This window comes from Jatropha curcas, chromosome 7, assembly GCF_041381405.1.
Source record: "Jatropha curcas cultivar XTBG-Jc1 chromosome 7, XTBG_Jcur_1.0, whole genome shotgun sequence".
NCBI classification, from domain to species: Eukaryota; Viridiplantae; Streptophyta; class Magnoliopsida; order Malpighiales; family Euphorbiaceae; genus Jatropha; species Jatropha curcas.
The window spans coordinates 22,522,649-22,535,291 of NC_143157.1; the positions used below are offsets into that span (position 1 = coordinate 22,522,649).

The following is a 12,643-nucleotide window of genomic DNA, read 5'->3' on the forward strand; positions in this document are numbered from 1 at the left end:
GAAAGAAAGCGCGGCTAGGATTTCTAATAATTTTTTTTACTCTTATTTAACCGTTAATGAAACTTAAGAACTCATTAATGCAATTAATTATTTAAGTCTCAAGAAAATTTTAAAAATTCCTTATTTAATTCACAATTAACAATTATCATTAATTTTTTTGAAATGTAATTCATTAATAATAATAGCAAGAATTATGAATGAGCATATAGACCAGACATAAATTTTACTATTACTAACTAATAGAGTTTGCTGATCTTTTAACGAAATAAAGAAATTCATATCCTTTTAAATAATAAAACTAAAACTATAAAATATTCCCTCTGTCTCATTTTGTTTGCATGATTTGACAAAACACGCATATTGAAAATTTAGTCGACAAAAGTTATTTTACCCTTAATAGCACATTAAGATACTAAAAACCCTTCATTCAATGAACAATTATAAAGATCATGATGGGAAAAATAATTGTTTACGTGTCTGAATTTAGAAACCTTGCAAACATTTTGAGACATCTAAAAAATGAATAACAAGCAAACAAAATGGAACGAAATGAGTATAATATTATAATTTCTGTTTTGAGTTTATCTTGATAAAAGATATAAATCTTCATAATAATAATTAGTCCGTTAATTGATTCAAATGCCAAAATAATAACTCATCTATGTTAATTGAATTATAAAGGTTGTATAGTGATGGGACCGCGTGTACCTTCATCCAACCCCGGATTAGTATGATATTGTCCGCTTTGGGCCAAGCCCTCATGAATTTGTTTTTAGACACTTCCCAAAAGGCCTCATACTAATGGATTGAATTTGAATCATTATATTTTGGTTTCTCTTCTCAATTTTTTCTGAGGGACTTAGGAGAATATCCCAACATATAGCTTGATAAAATTTGAACCGTAGAACTTGGTATTTTATGAATTTGTCAAACTATTTCGTTTAATTGAGAAAAAATAGGGCGTAATGGCGTAATCCATAGAATGTTGTTGGATTCCATTATGACCTAATTTCAGTATTTTAGAAGGAAAAAAAAAATCTCACATAAGAGGTGGGAGAAAATTTAATCTTTTTTTTATTATTAATGATAGGATTTAAATAACATAATTTCATTTAAAAAAAAAAAAACATCTTTTAAATTTATGACTTTTGTTATTCAGCCAAATAATGAAACCGGAATTTAGCTTCAAGAGGGTATTCTTTACGTGGAATTTAGTTCAACAAAGGCAAAAATTGATTTGATTTGATAAAATGATGCCTTAGCCATCTCAAATTAAATAAGATTTTTTTTTTTCACTTGCAAAGTGATGTTTTATTTTAATTACAATAAAAATTTTAATTCTACATGATACATTTAAATCATACTTTCTATATATTGTATATTTTAATTTTTTTTAATAATTTATTCGATACACATATCTTATACCTAAAAAATAATACTGTACTGTCGTGTGAAATATGAAAACCGCCTAATTCACGATATAATAGAGAAACATTAACAATAAACAGTAACCGCCAAAATAAGAATTGAAGCATTGACCACTAAAATATAACAACAAACATTATCAAATAACAAAATTCATTAACATGGTTATAAAAAAATTATGCACGATAAGTAGCGAAGCTACTCATAGTGTGTGGTAGAGATTTTTTTTTTTTTTTTTTTTTGACATTTGAATTATGGATTATATTAATAAGAGAAAAAACGAGCGATACAATCGGGAACACTATCCCAAGTTTGAAAACAAGCCCCACTGGGGACGGATTTAGCCAACACGTGAGCTAGATCATTTGCTTGTCTTCTAATCCAAGCCAGTTTGACATTAGGCAATTGGACTAAGAGTAGCTTACATTCAGAGATGACAACACCAAACTCGGACCAGTCGTGGACAGAACTCCTCATAGCATGATAGACTTGAAGGCAATCGGTCTCAACCTGAATCGTCAAAGTATGGTGGCTCGACAGCACCCAGGATAATACATTTCTTAACGCCTGAGCTTCTGCTACTGCTGGAGAAGAGCAGCCATGCAAGGAAGACGTTGCTGCTGATACAAACCTGCCAAGGCAGTTTGAGAGTACAGCACCGACAGCTCCATGCCCAGCGGAGGGGAGAAGAGCGGCATCAAAGTTTATTTTAAAAGTGCCAGAAGGTGGTGGAAACCATTGACTACTTGTAGAAGCACCGATGCCTATAGCTGAACCTGACAGCTTTAGCTGGGCTTTCTTCCAAGATGCGAGCAAACTTCTAGCTCGAGTAACCACATGATAAGGTCCTACATTCATTTGGTTCCATTTGAGATCATTACGGCTCAGCCAAATACTCCATAGACCCATAATAAAACTCTCAAAAAAGTCGCTTTCCCACACCTTGTGCAAGTGTTCGAACATCTGTAAGAAATTTGGAAAATTGCCAATATTTGGTTGAACACCAAAAAACTGCCAACTAAATCTTGCTTTTGGACACTCAACAAGAGCATGGGCTAACGTTTCAGCAACACCACAATAATCGCATCTTGTATCAAGCTCCATTCCCCTTCTTTCCAAAGTTGTTTTAACTGGCAGAATGTCTCGGCAGCACCTCCAGAGGAAATGCCTCACTTTCGGCTGAATTTTCAGAGACCAAAGAGCTTTCCAAAAATTGGACTGCAAATTATCTTCAATATCCACACATTGAGATGCTACTATTTTGTAACCAGATTTCACAGAATATATCCCTGAGTCTGTCCAGTGCCATATAAGGGTGTCTTCCTGAATGTTTGTAGCTAAAGGAATGGAAGCAATAAGTTCAGCAATTGAAGAATTGAAAAGACCTTGTATCAGGGGCAAATTCCAAGCACGTTCCCCTTGTTGCAAAATAAGGTCTGAAACCCTTATATGCTCAAAACCAGGAAGAATAGGCAAGTTAATGCGGAGCTGGTTATCCCTCAATAGCCATGGCTCGGTCCAAACATTTACTGACTGACCATCTCCAATTCTCCACCGAAAACCTGAACGAATAGCATCCTTAGCTGCACAAATTCCTCTCCATACAAAACTTGGATTACGGCCAATGCCTGCACCAAGGAAATTCCCACTTGGGAAATATTTAGATTTGAAAGAACTATAAAGAAGAGAATTTGTGTTATGCAAAAGCCGCCAACAGTGTTTTCCTAGCATGGCGAGATTGAAACTGCGCAAATGTCTGAAGCTTAAACCTCCTTTTTCCCTCGCTACACACAGCCTTTCCCAACTTAACCATCTCATCTTTCCTCCCCACCAGTAAGAATTCATTAACCTCTGAATCTCCTGTAAGATGGATACCGGTATAAGGAAAGCACTCATACAGAATGAAGGAATAGCTTGTGCCACAGACTTTATTAGCACCTCTTTACCCGCTTTGGATAGAAGTTTCTGGTTCCAACCACTGACCAACTTCCTCACTCGATCCTTCAAGAAAGAAAAAATGCGCCTCGTTTCCCGGCCAATTAATGAGGGCAAGCCTAGATACCTTCCGTGGTTTAAAGGAGCAAGCACACCAAAAACTCCATTAACGGCATCCTTGTCCGGTTCAGAAGTGTTTGAGCTGAAGAAAATACCAGATTTGTTCCAATTGACCGCTTGACCCGAAGCTCTTCGTAAGTGACTAGAATATTTTTTATCTCTAAAGCTTGAATCCGAGATGCCTCAAAGAAGAACAAACTATCATCCGCAAACAACAAGTGAGATAGCCGAGGCGCAGCTCTCGAGACTCTACAGCCTTGGAGACGACCTTCATTTTCAGACTTACTAAACAACTTTGACAGTCCTTCAGCACAGAGTATAAATAAGTAGGGAGATAATGGACAACCTTGTCTCAAACCCCGTTCCGGGATAATTGGGCCAACCTCGTCCCCATTCACACCAACCCAATATTTGACAGAGGAAACACACAACATAATCAAGTCAACCCAACGCTGGCTAAAACCTAAGCCCTGCATAACAGCCCGTAAATAGCACCAGTTGACTTTGTCATAGGCTTTTGAAATATCAACTTTCAGTGCGGAAGCTCCTTGTCGACCGGTCATTCTGGTTTGCATAGAGTGTATTAATTCGAAAGCAACTAACACATTATCTGAAATCAACCGGTTCGGGACAAAAGCCGACTGAGATAATGAGATAAGATTAGGTAGGATGGTCTTCAGCCTGTTTGCCAGAATCTTAGCAAAGACTTTGTAAATTACATTACAAAGTGAAATAGGTCGAAAGTCCTTCACTGCCTCTGGGTCTTCTACTTTTGGTATCAGCACAATTAGGGTATTGTTCAGATTATCTGGAAAAACACCTGCATTAAACCAGTCTCGACAACCTTGAACAACATCATGGCCCACAATATCCCAAAACCTCTGGTAGAATCTAGGATTTAGTCCATCCATCCCTGGGCTTTTATCCGCATGCATTTGTTTCACTGCCAAATGAAACATATTGCATATTGCATCAGTTTTTAATAAAGAATTTGGTAGTTTTTCCAAAGCATATTGCATCAGTTTTTAATAAAAAAATAAATTGATACTATATGTGGATTGTGGATTAGAAAAAAAAAAAAAATTTGCATGAACCGGGTTCATGGTCGCACTTATGAAGTATGAGAGTAATAAGAAAGGAAAAATATATAGTGAGAAGGGAATATCATTAACTTCCAAGTTTATTGAATTCAAGTTAATAATCATATTTATCGAATACTTGCTTACCCATATTCATTTTCTTTTGGATATATGGGAGGCCTAATAAATTGAAATAATGTTGTAAGCTACACTAAGGATAGTGATAACCTTTGTGATGGAAAGGACTAAAATTTGAGACATTTCACTCTCTACATCTTTTACGAGAAGTAGGAAAATTAATCAAATCACGCGTGATTGGCAATATATATTCATCATTTATGCTCCAGCTAACAGTTGATTGTTATTTTCTTTTAAAAAAATGGCAATGAACCAATTGTAATTGACAATTACAAGTTATGGAAGAATAAAGTGATGACAAAATGAAATGGCACAGTGATTTTTCATTCTTGTTCCCACCAATGTGGTGATAAAATTAGCTATTTAGCTGGTGCAGCACTAAAGGTTACAGGACAAGAACTGAAGATGGGACATTGCTTCTCTTCGAATTTGATCTCTTCTTATCTTTCCAGTAGTTGTGAGGGGAAATGGCTTCCTCCATAAGATGAATTTTTTTGGTACTTTAAACCTGCAAAGATAGATTATAAAAACAATAGTAAGCAACTAAATGTTTATGTGAAGAATAGAAAATACAACTGACTAGGTTGCAAAAGCCAATATTTCTTGTCTTGTAAAGTGACTAAATGTCTTTTAATATATTAATTCAAGGACTAATTACACTTATATTTTAAAATTTCTTTGCATTTGACACATTGCGTTACATATCTCATTCAAAATATATAATGCTCAGTCAAGATTTTCATTTAATAGCCCATGATTTTCGCTCGGACATTTGATGACGTGTCCCCGGCTCAGGATTCAGACAAAGGCTAAAGTATTAGTGAAAAATTCATAATTTTATATATAAGGATGAAGTATTAGGTATTAACACTTCAGGGATTAAAATTAATAATTTTAAAATGCTAGGATTAGTATGCTAATTATGGTTTGCTGCAGTTTCCAGCCAAAATGGCTGGATTGGCATTTATAGAATGACCTTAGGATGAGCAATACCCGGACAAGTTCTTCTCTCTGCAGTACTTATGGAGAATCTCACTGCATAAGAGTAGTTCATTTTCATCAAGGGGTCTATAATTGCTGTCCAACCATCGCCAACCTTGCCTTAATTTAATACAAGCAACAACCATCTCTGACAGGCGAGAATCTGGAATTCCCAGAACAATGGCAGCAACAATTCCTGGATGTTGCAACAAGATTGCTTCCACCTGCATCACCAAAATATTGCACTTTACAGCAGGGAACATAAAAAAAAAAAAAAAAAAAAAAAAAAAAAAAAAAAAAAAAAGAATCACCGACACACATTAATAACATGAAGCCAAAATTTTTGTCCCGTCATAGCAAATAGCAAGGAATAGAAATGTTAGAACCTATTACTTTATTGTATAGCACACTGACCTCTTCCGGGTGAACATTCTCCCCGCCACTCTTGATACGATTATTTGACCGTCCAATGAGCCATAAATTACCAGAGTCATCTATGGAACCAATGTCACCTGTGTCAAGCCAATCCTCATTGGGATAGTTTAGTGCATTTGACGGATTTTGATTGTAATATCTAAGCATTACATGTGGGCCTCTAGTTAAAATTCTCCCAATTTGAGAAGAAGAGCCATCAGTACATATTTTCAGTTCCACATGTGGTGCAGGTTTGCCAACACATACGCCTTGCAGTTGGTTAACAGAATTAGATTTCCTTTTACTATATGTCTGACCAGGGATTTTAATTCTTGGATCGTAGTGCGTCATGAAGGTTAGAGAAGAGCAGCTCTCAGTCATTCCTTCAAGATAAAAAGGAAAGTGAAAAAAGAAGAGTAAGAACACTAATACATCTAGTAAACGGAATAGTTGTCAGTTCATATAAATTCATGGACTGATGGATAACATATATTAAAACAATTAGTCTAAGTTCTTTAAACTTAACTTGGTTTCATGAATTTGGCTCATTTAAGTTTGATTCAAACTCCAGTGCCCTTAATGAGCATGGCTATCTATGTGTGATGGGACTCAAAATTCAAAATATGTTCATGAGCCTAACCAAGATACTCTTTAGCAATAGCACAATAGGCTTGAAAAATTTGTTCTCCGTTCTAGAGCCACATTACCACTTTAAGAGACAAAAGGATTGCAACAAATTGGAGATGCCAACTCTTTGTGCAGTTACATTGCTCAATCTTTAGCATTCTAGAGGTTAATGTATGGAAGAAACAAGGAGTAATTAACAGATTGCTTAAGGTATCTTTCAAACAAACTCACACTTAAAAGGTTTCGAGTTTCGTCGAGAGATCATTTAAAGAAGAGATACAGCAATCATTCAATTTCATTAAACGGTTGCAGAATACATTCACATGAGTGACAGAAACAGAGAAGGAAAAATTACTTACCATAAGCTGAAAGAAGCTTTGCCCTTGGGAAGAATTTGATAGCATCTTTTATCAGCCCAACCGACAGACTCCCACCTCCATTTAATATTTTCTTCACAGTTTGACTACCTTGCCAAATTTCCTTTCCCCTGACAAAATATCTCTGGAAAATATACTGAGCAAACTGACTACCATACAACAAAATTACCAAATAAACCAAACATTAAAGATGTGGTTACTGTTGTGAAGGGGGGGAAGAATTGAAAAAAAGAACTTCTTTTGGCAAGGCTTAGTGTCAGAAAACAAGGTCTCTAAGCATGAGCTAAGAAATTGCACAAGATTTCTACTATAAAATTGCTAACATGTATGGTGCATACAGGGGGCAGAAAAAGAAAGGCTAGGCAGCAGTTCCAATATCAAATATAATTGCCTCCAAGCAGCCTAAATAATAACATCAGTTTGTATTACTGATTGGATCCTATGATTACCTGGTGAAGGAAATCAAATCACCCATTATTGCGGGGACAGTGATTAGAGAAGTCACACAGTATTTCTCTATGACTTCTATAGCTAATGCAGCTTCAAACTTGGGTATCAAGATATGGCAAGCTCCAATCATTAGCATAGCTATTGCAGATGACAATCCACCAATATGGCACAGTGGAGAAATGTGCAAATAAACCTGCAGAAATCCGCAAAATAAGGAATGGAATCAGGCATTATTTCTTCAGTGGTATCAGAGTTCTTCTGTCTTTATGAATGCAACTCCACTTAAGATTCAGAAAGCCTCAATGCTTTGTATTTTCAATTATTCTTATGCCCTTCAAATTACAATATCCTTCGTACATTAGACTGCATAGAAAAATTATTGAGAGATAGCATACATCATCCTCACAGTAACCAACAATGGCAACTTTTGCTAAGGATTGTACTATCAAAGCTGAGTGGCTTATGACAACTCCTTTTGGTCTTCCAGTCGTTCCTATAGCAATAAAACAATAAAGCTAAAATATTAATAAGACAGATAGATTTTCTGTGCCAGTTAGGTTCTATTGAGGAGGAAGATGAAAGAAAATGGCTAAAAAATCTCGGCTTAATTTCATATTTGAGTATTGAAGATAGTTTCTTTTTCCATAACTTTGCTGCCATGCTTTTGGAATGACGCTTCAGGTAAAAAGGTGATTTGGGGAAGCGAAATGTTACAAACCTCTCAGACTTCCAAACTAAGTTACCCAAGTTTAGCTAAAAAGAGAAATTTTAAGTGACTCCACTAAAATATTTCTGATTGTGGCTTGTACCTCCAAATCCTAACTTACAATGACAATTGACAGATTTCTCAATTTTTAGGTAGAAAAGTTGTATTTTATTGATTTTGATAACTGATTTTTAGTGCTAATTGGTTAAATGGCCTAAAAGAAACCAAAGCAGGCAACAGAAAGTTGAAATCATAAGGAAAAAGAATTTTTTTTGGGAATCCCTGTAAATTGCTGGAATTACTGAGCTATCAATTCTATACTATTTCTCTTCTACTCCATCCCTGATAAGGCTTAATGAATTACAATGGATGAACCTTAAAAAAGAAGAAGAAAAAGAAAGAGCAGGGCAGTTTTCCTGGTCCCCACTAGAAAGGCCTTTCCCTTTTCTTTACTTCAATGGAGCACAGTTTTCCCATAAAAATTCAGTACCCTTTCATATCAGAAATACGTTTTAGCAGATTGAACTTTCGAAAACAAGATACTCTGGGGGTAAATAGTAAACAACAAATTGAAAATGCACAAATACCTGAAGTGAAGCATATCATGACAGCGCCCTCCGGTGCCCAAGAATAATTCAATGGTAGAGATCTTACGCTGTGCATACTAAGCGTTTCAGCAGTTAAGACTGTCAAAAAAATGAAGGAAAATCCACAAAATTATAACCTCAATCACTGAATTATTAAAGATGAAATCTTTAACTCTCAACAAAGAAAATTAGCAATAAGGAAGGAAGGAAACGACATACTATTTGATGCTTCAGTCAAATCAAAAGAAGAGGAACCCAAAACGACACGCCACCTTAATGAAGGTATAGTATCACTATAGAGCTCTAAATTCCAGAAATTACAACTCTCATCGCTCACCAGCATCACTGGCTCCACACTCAACATTGCTGATTTTGCCTCTTCAAAGCTCTGCAACCCAATTTTAAATTTCACCTTCATAGGCATTGACCAAAAGACTACTCTACAGTCTACATGCTTACCCATCGATAATTCAAAAGAGCCACTATGCCGCCCACGTAGGCCACCGCCAATAACCACTCCAAATAACAATCACTGAAAATATCCGCCGTTAACGTCCGTTATGAATATACAATATAGAGAGATATGGGCTACAGAGGTGGAACCTGTTAAAGGCACAGATTGCGACAATGTCGCCGCTCCTGAGGCCAAGTTCAAGAAGTCCACGAGCCAGACTCAAGACGTCTGTAACAAACTGGTCTCCGGTCTTTTGTCGTTTGGCGGTGATTGTGATGACGGAATTTCGACGGAGAGTCGATAAGCGAGTCAAGCACTGGCAAATGTGGGCCTGAGAGTATATAGCCATTGAATTGGAGGGTAAATTGAGAGTTGGTGAGTTAGTATCCTATTTGTCAATGGTGTTTTGAGCAAGAAGAAAGGCAACGGTTGGTCTTGAATGGAAAATGGAAAGCGCGGTCATGAAGTTAATGCGCCTATCATCAGCTTATCTTGCAAATTATTCACTGCGGAGGTTCATGTTAAAGTTACATGCCTGTCACAACCGATAGCTCACGGTGAAAAGTGATTGGCAGTTGCGATTACAAAGCTATCCAAATAGATAAAAAAAATGATTTTCATACTCTTTTTTTTTCATAATCTGCAACATAATTATAGGCTATAAATTAAAATATATAAGTTAAAATTTAAAATTAATTTAATAATTATAGACTATAACTCATAATACTTTTAAGAATGTTTAAAAATAATATGTAAAAATATTAATCGTTTTTAAAAATAAAAATAAATATTAAAATTTCTAATTTAATTAACCATTTGCTGGTTTTTGCAATGTAATTACAGCAGAAACAGGAACATTGACAGCAGCAAAATTAACTCTTTGAAGTTCGCCTTATCATACATTACATTTGACAGAACTAATTGGAAACATCCCCGAAAACTGCGACATGATCCATCAGGTGAAGAAAAACCATGCATAACCCAACACATATATAGATGATCTTTCACAATTCGTAAGAGCATGAAGAGCGGTTTCCAGATGACCACAGAAAGAACAATTAGCAATCAAAGGTACATCTCTATGAGCTAAAATATCCCTTGTCGGCAATGGTCCTCTGCAAGATCACCAAATGGAGTTCCTTACTTTTGCTGGGACATGCAAACTCAATTCCAGCAAAAACATCATAAGAGGAATTTAAGGTTGAGCAGATTGTAGACTGCGGATGGATGATATCTAAGATACCACCTTGGATTTTTTTTTTTCCCAACCATCTTGATTGAATATGTGCTCCTTTTCTTCTTTTCTATCTTCGTTATGAAAAAATTGTTTTATGTTTACATCCTCTATGCAATGTTGCCAACATGAGACAGGAAGGGAATTATAAAATGGAGTCTCCTCCTCACAAGTTGTTGGCTTCCGATACAAGAACTGAAATTAACATGTAATACATATAAGAAAGCTTAATTGCCTGATCAGTTGATGCTATTAAGACTTCAATAAATTAAAATGAAAGGCATAAACATATATATATATATATATATATATATATATATATATAGTAAAACATCATACATACCTTGAAAGAAGATCTCATAATGGATTTTATTGTTAGACTATTATGCGAGGAAAAATCCAAAGCAAAGAATCCACAAGCTGTGCAATTGAATAACTCTCACTTGAAGGTAAAATTGAAATATACAAGTTTTCAATCTTACTCAGTCGACAAGTCAGGGATTGTCTCAGTTCCTTTGGAATTATGTAACACTAGACAACCAAAACAAAATCGTTAGTAATATTGCATAATCAGATTCTTTATACTATATTAAAAGAAAAGATTCAAATAATTAAAGGAAATAATCTTTTTTTTTTGACATACCTCACCAGTTAGACCTCCCAAACTCAATTTCTTGGAAAATTGATTCAACTTGGCAAGCAATTCAATTATTCCAGTATAGTAATGAATGCCCCTATTTTCAGACTCAGATTTGAAACGGAAAGAAACATGTTCAAGAATCCAACCATTTGAAGAAAATGAAATTATATCGCCCTCATACCAAAAGATTTGCAGGTTAGGTCCATCAATCTCAACTCTAGCTACCTTCTTATATTCATTAATGATTAATTTAAGAAGATGAGAACCAGAACTCGGAATCTTAATACTCTCTAGCATAGGGCAATTGAACAAAGTCAAATATCTGAGGACAGGAAAATTATTCAAATGCTCATGAAGCCATTTATCGGTGATAGTAGCATATGATATCATTAATTCCTTCAATATTGGGCAAGAACCCAACATTACCTTAGCGGGCTAGGATCGCCTAGTACCTTGTAGATAAATTAATCTAAGATTTGGCCCCTTTATTTCGAGATTCTCGAGTTCCTCATGTTGTTCTACACTAATTCTGACAAGTTTAGGAAGATCAAGAACATGTAGAGTCTTGAAACCATAACAGTTACGGAGAGTGAGATCTTCAATCAGAGGACATCCAGCAATTAGTTTGCTGATTAAGTTATCATCTAGATAGACTGTAAAAAGGTTCAAGTTTGTGAGGAAAGATAGCTCAACAAAATTGTCACTACAGGGTAACTCCAAGTTGCAGTCATGCAAGAATAATTTTTGTATAGATTCTGCACTAAGAACAGAATGAGACAAATGTCAAAAAAAAAAAAAAGAATGAGACAAGTTACACTTGTATTTTTCATCATCCATAAATGGACCAACGGTAATTTTCAATTCTCTGAAATTACTCTGCACAACATACCCAATCCATCTGTCCATAAAAGATACCACTTGTGGGGGTTGGTAAACAAAGGGCATCACAACAGTAAACTTGCCAAAACTTATCATCTGTCTGCTACGGCTTAATAAGATTTACTCAACAAAATTATATAGCCGTTGACGGTTCCTTTCTTTTGTTTCTTCATCTGGGAAATAGTAAAGTTCCATATTCTCTCTAAAGAATGCAAAAAAGTCGAACTCCAGAATGCAGGAGTAGGTGTTCCATAGCTCATACCAAGTCTTCGACAATAAACTGGTTCGAACAATTTCTTTGATGGGAAGTAAAGATAAGATGTGATGCAATATTGGCGCAGATAATTCTGATATATAATCAACTGAATCAGCTTCTACTTTCTCTTCCATGGCTATGTGATCTAATGGATTTGCTCCTGTAGAGAGAACGTTAATTTATTTATAACAAGCAAATCCTCTTCTGAACGGGTATAGGTTTCCTGACGATAAAATAGAAATTCGAACTTAGAATCTAGTGTCTTTCGCAGAGAATTAGATTTCAATGAATGGACGATAAAACCCCAAAATACTTGTTCTTCAATAAGGCAGTTATTGCTC

At 35.5% G+C, this 12,643-nt stretch overlaps 1 protein-coding gene across 2 annotated transcripts; it reads right to left on the reverse strand.

The window, feature by feature from the left end:
* Positions 1-4,894: 4,894 nt before the first annotated feature.
* AAE14 (acyl-activating enzyme 14) lies at positions 4,895-9,764 on the reverse strand. Of its 2 annotated transcripts, none has more exons than XM_012229545.4 (10): positions 9,443-9,764; positions 9,299-9,371; positions 9,059-9,227; positions 8,840-8,938; positions 7,942-8,039; positions 7,546-7,739; positions 7,079-7,206; positions 6,093-6,475; positions 5,691-5,902; positions 4,895-5,205 (listed from the first exon to the last, which is right to left on the reverse strand). In XM_012229545.4, the coding sequence occupies exons 1-10, from the start codon at positions 9,640-9,642 to the stop codon at positions 5,076-5,078; spliced, it is 1,686 nt and encodes a 561-aa protein (XP_012084935.1). In that variant the 5' UTR covers positions 9,643-9,764; the 3' UTR covers positions 4,895-5,075. The 2 variants fall into 2 exon arrangements, with proteins under 2 accessions (XP_012084935.1, XP_089580490.1); XM_089724364.1 differs by having other exon boundaries at positions 7,079-7,245.
* Positions 9,765-12,643: the final 2,879 nt, after the last annotated feature.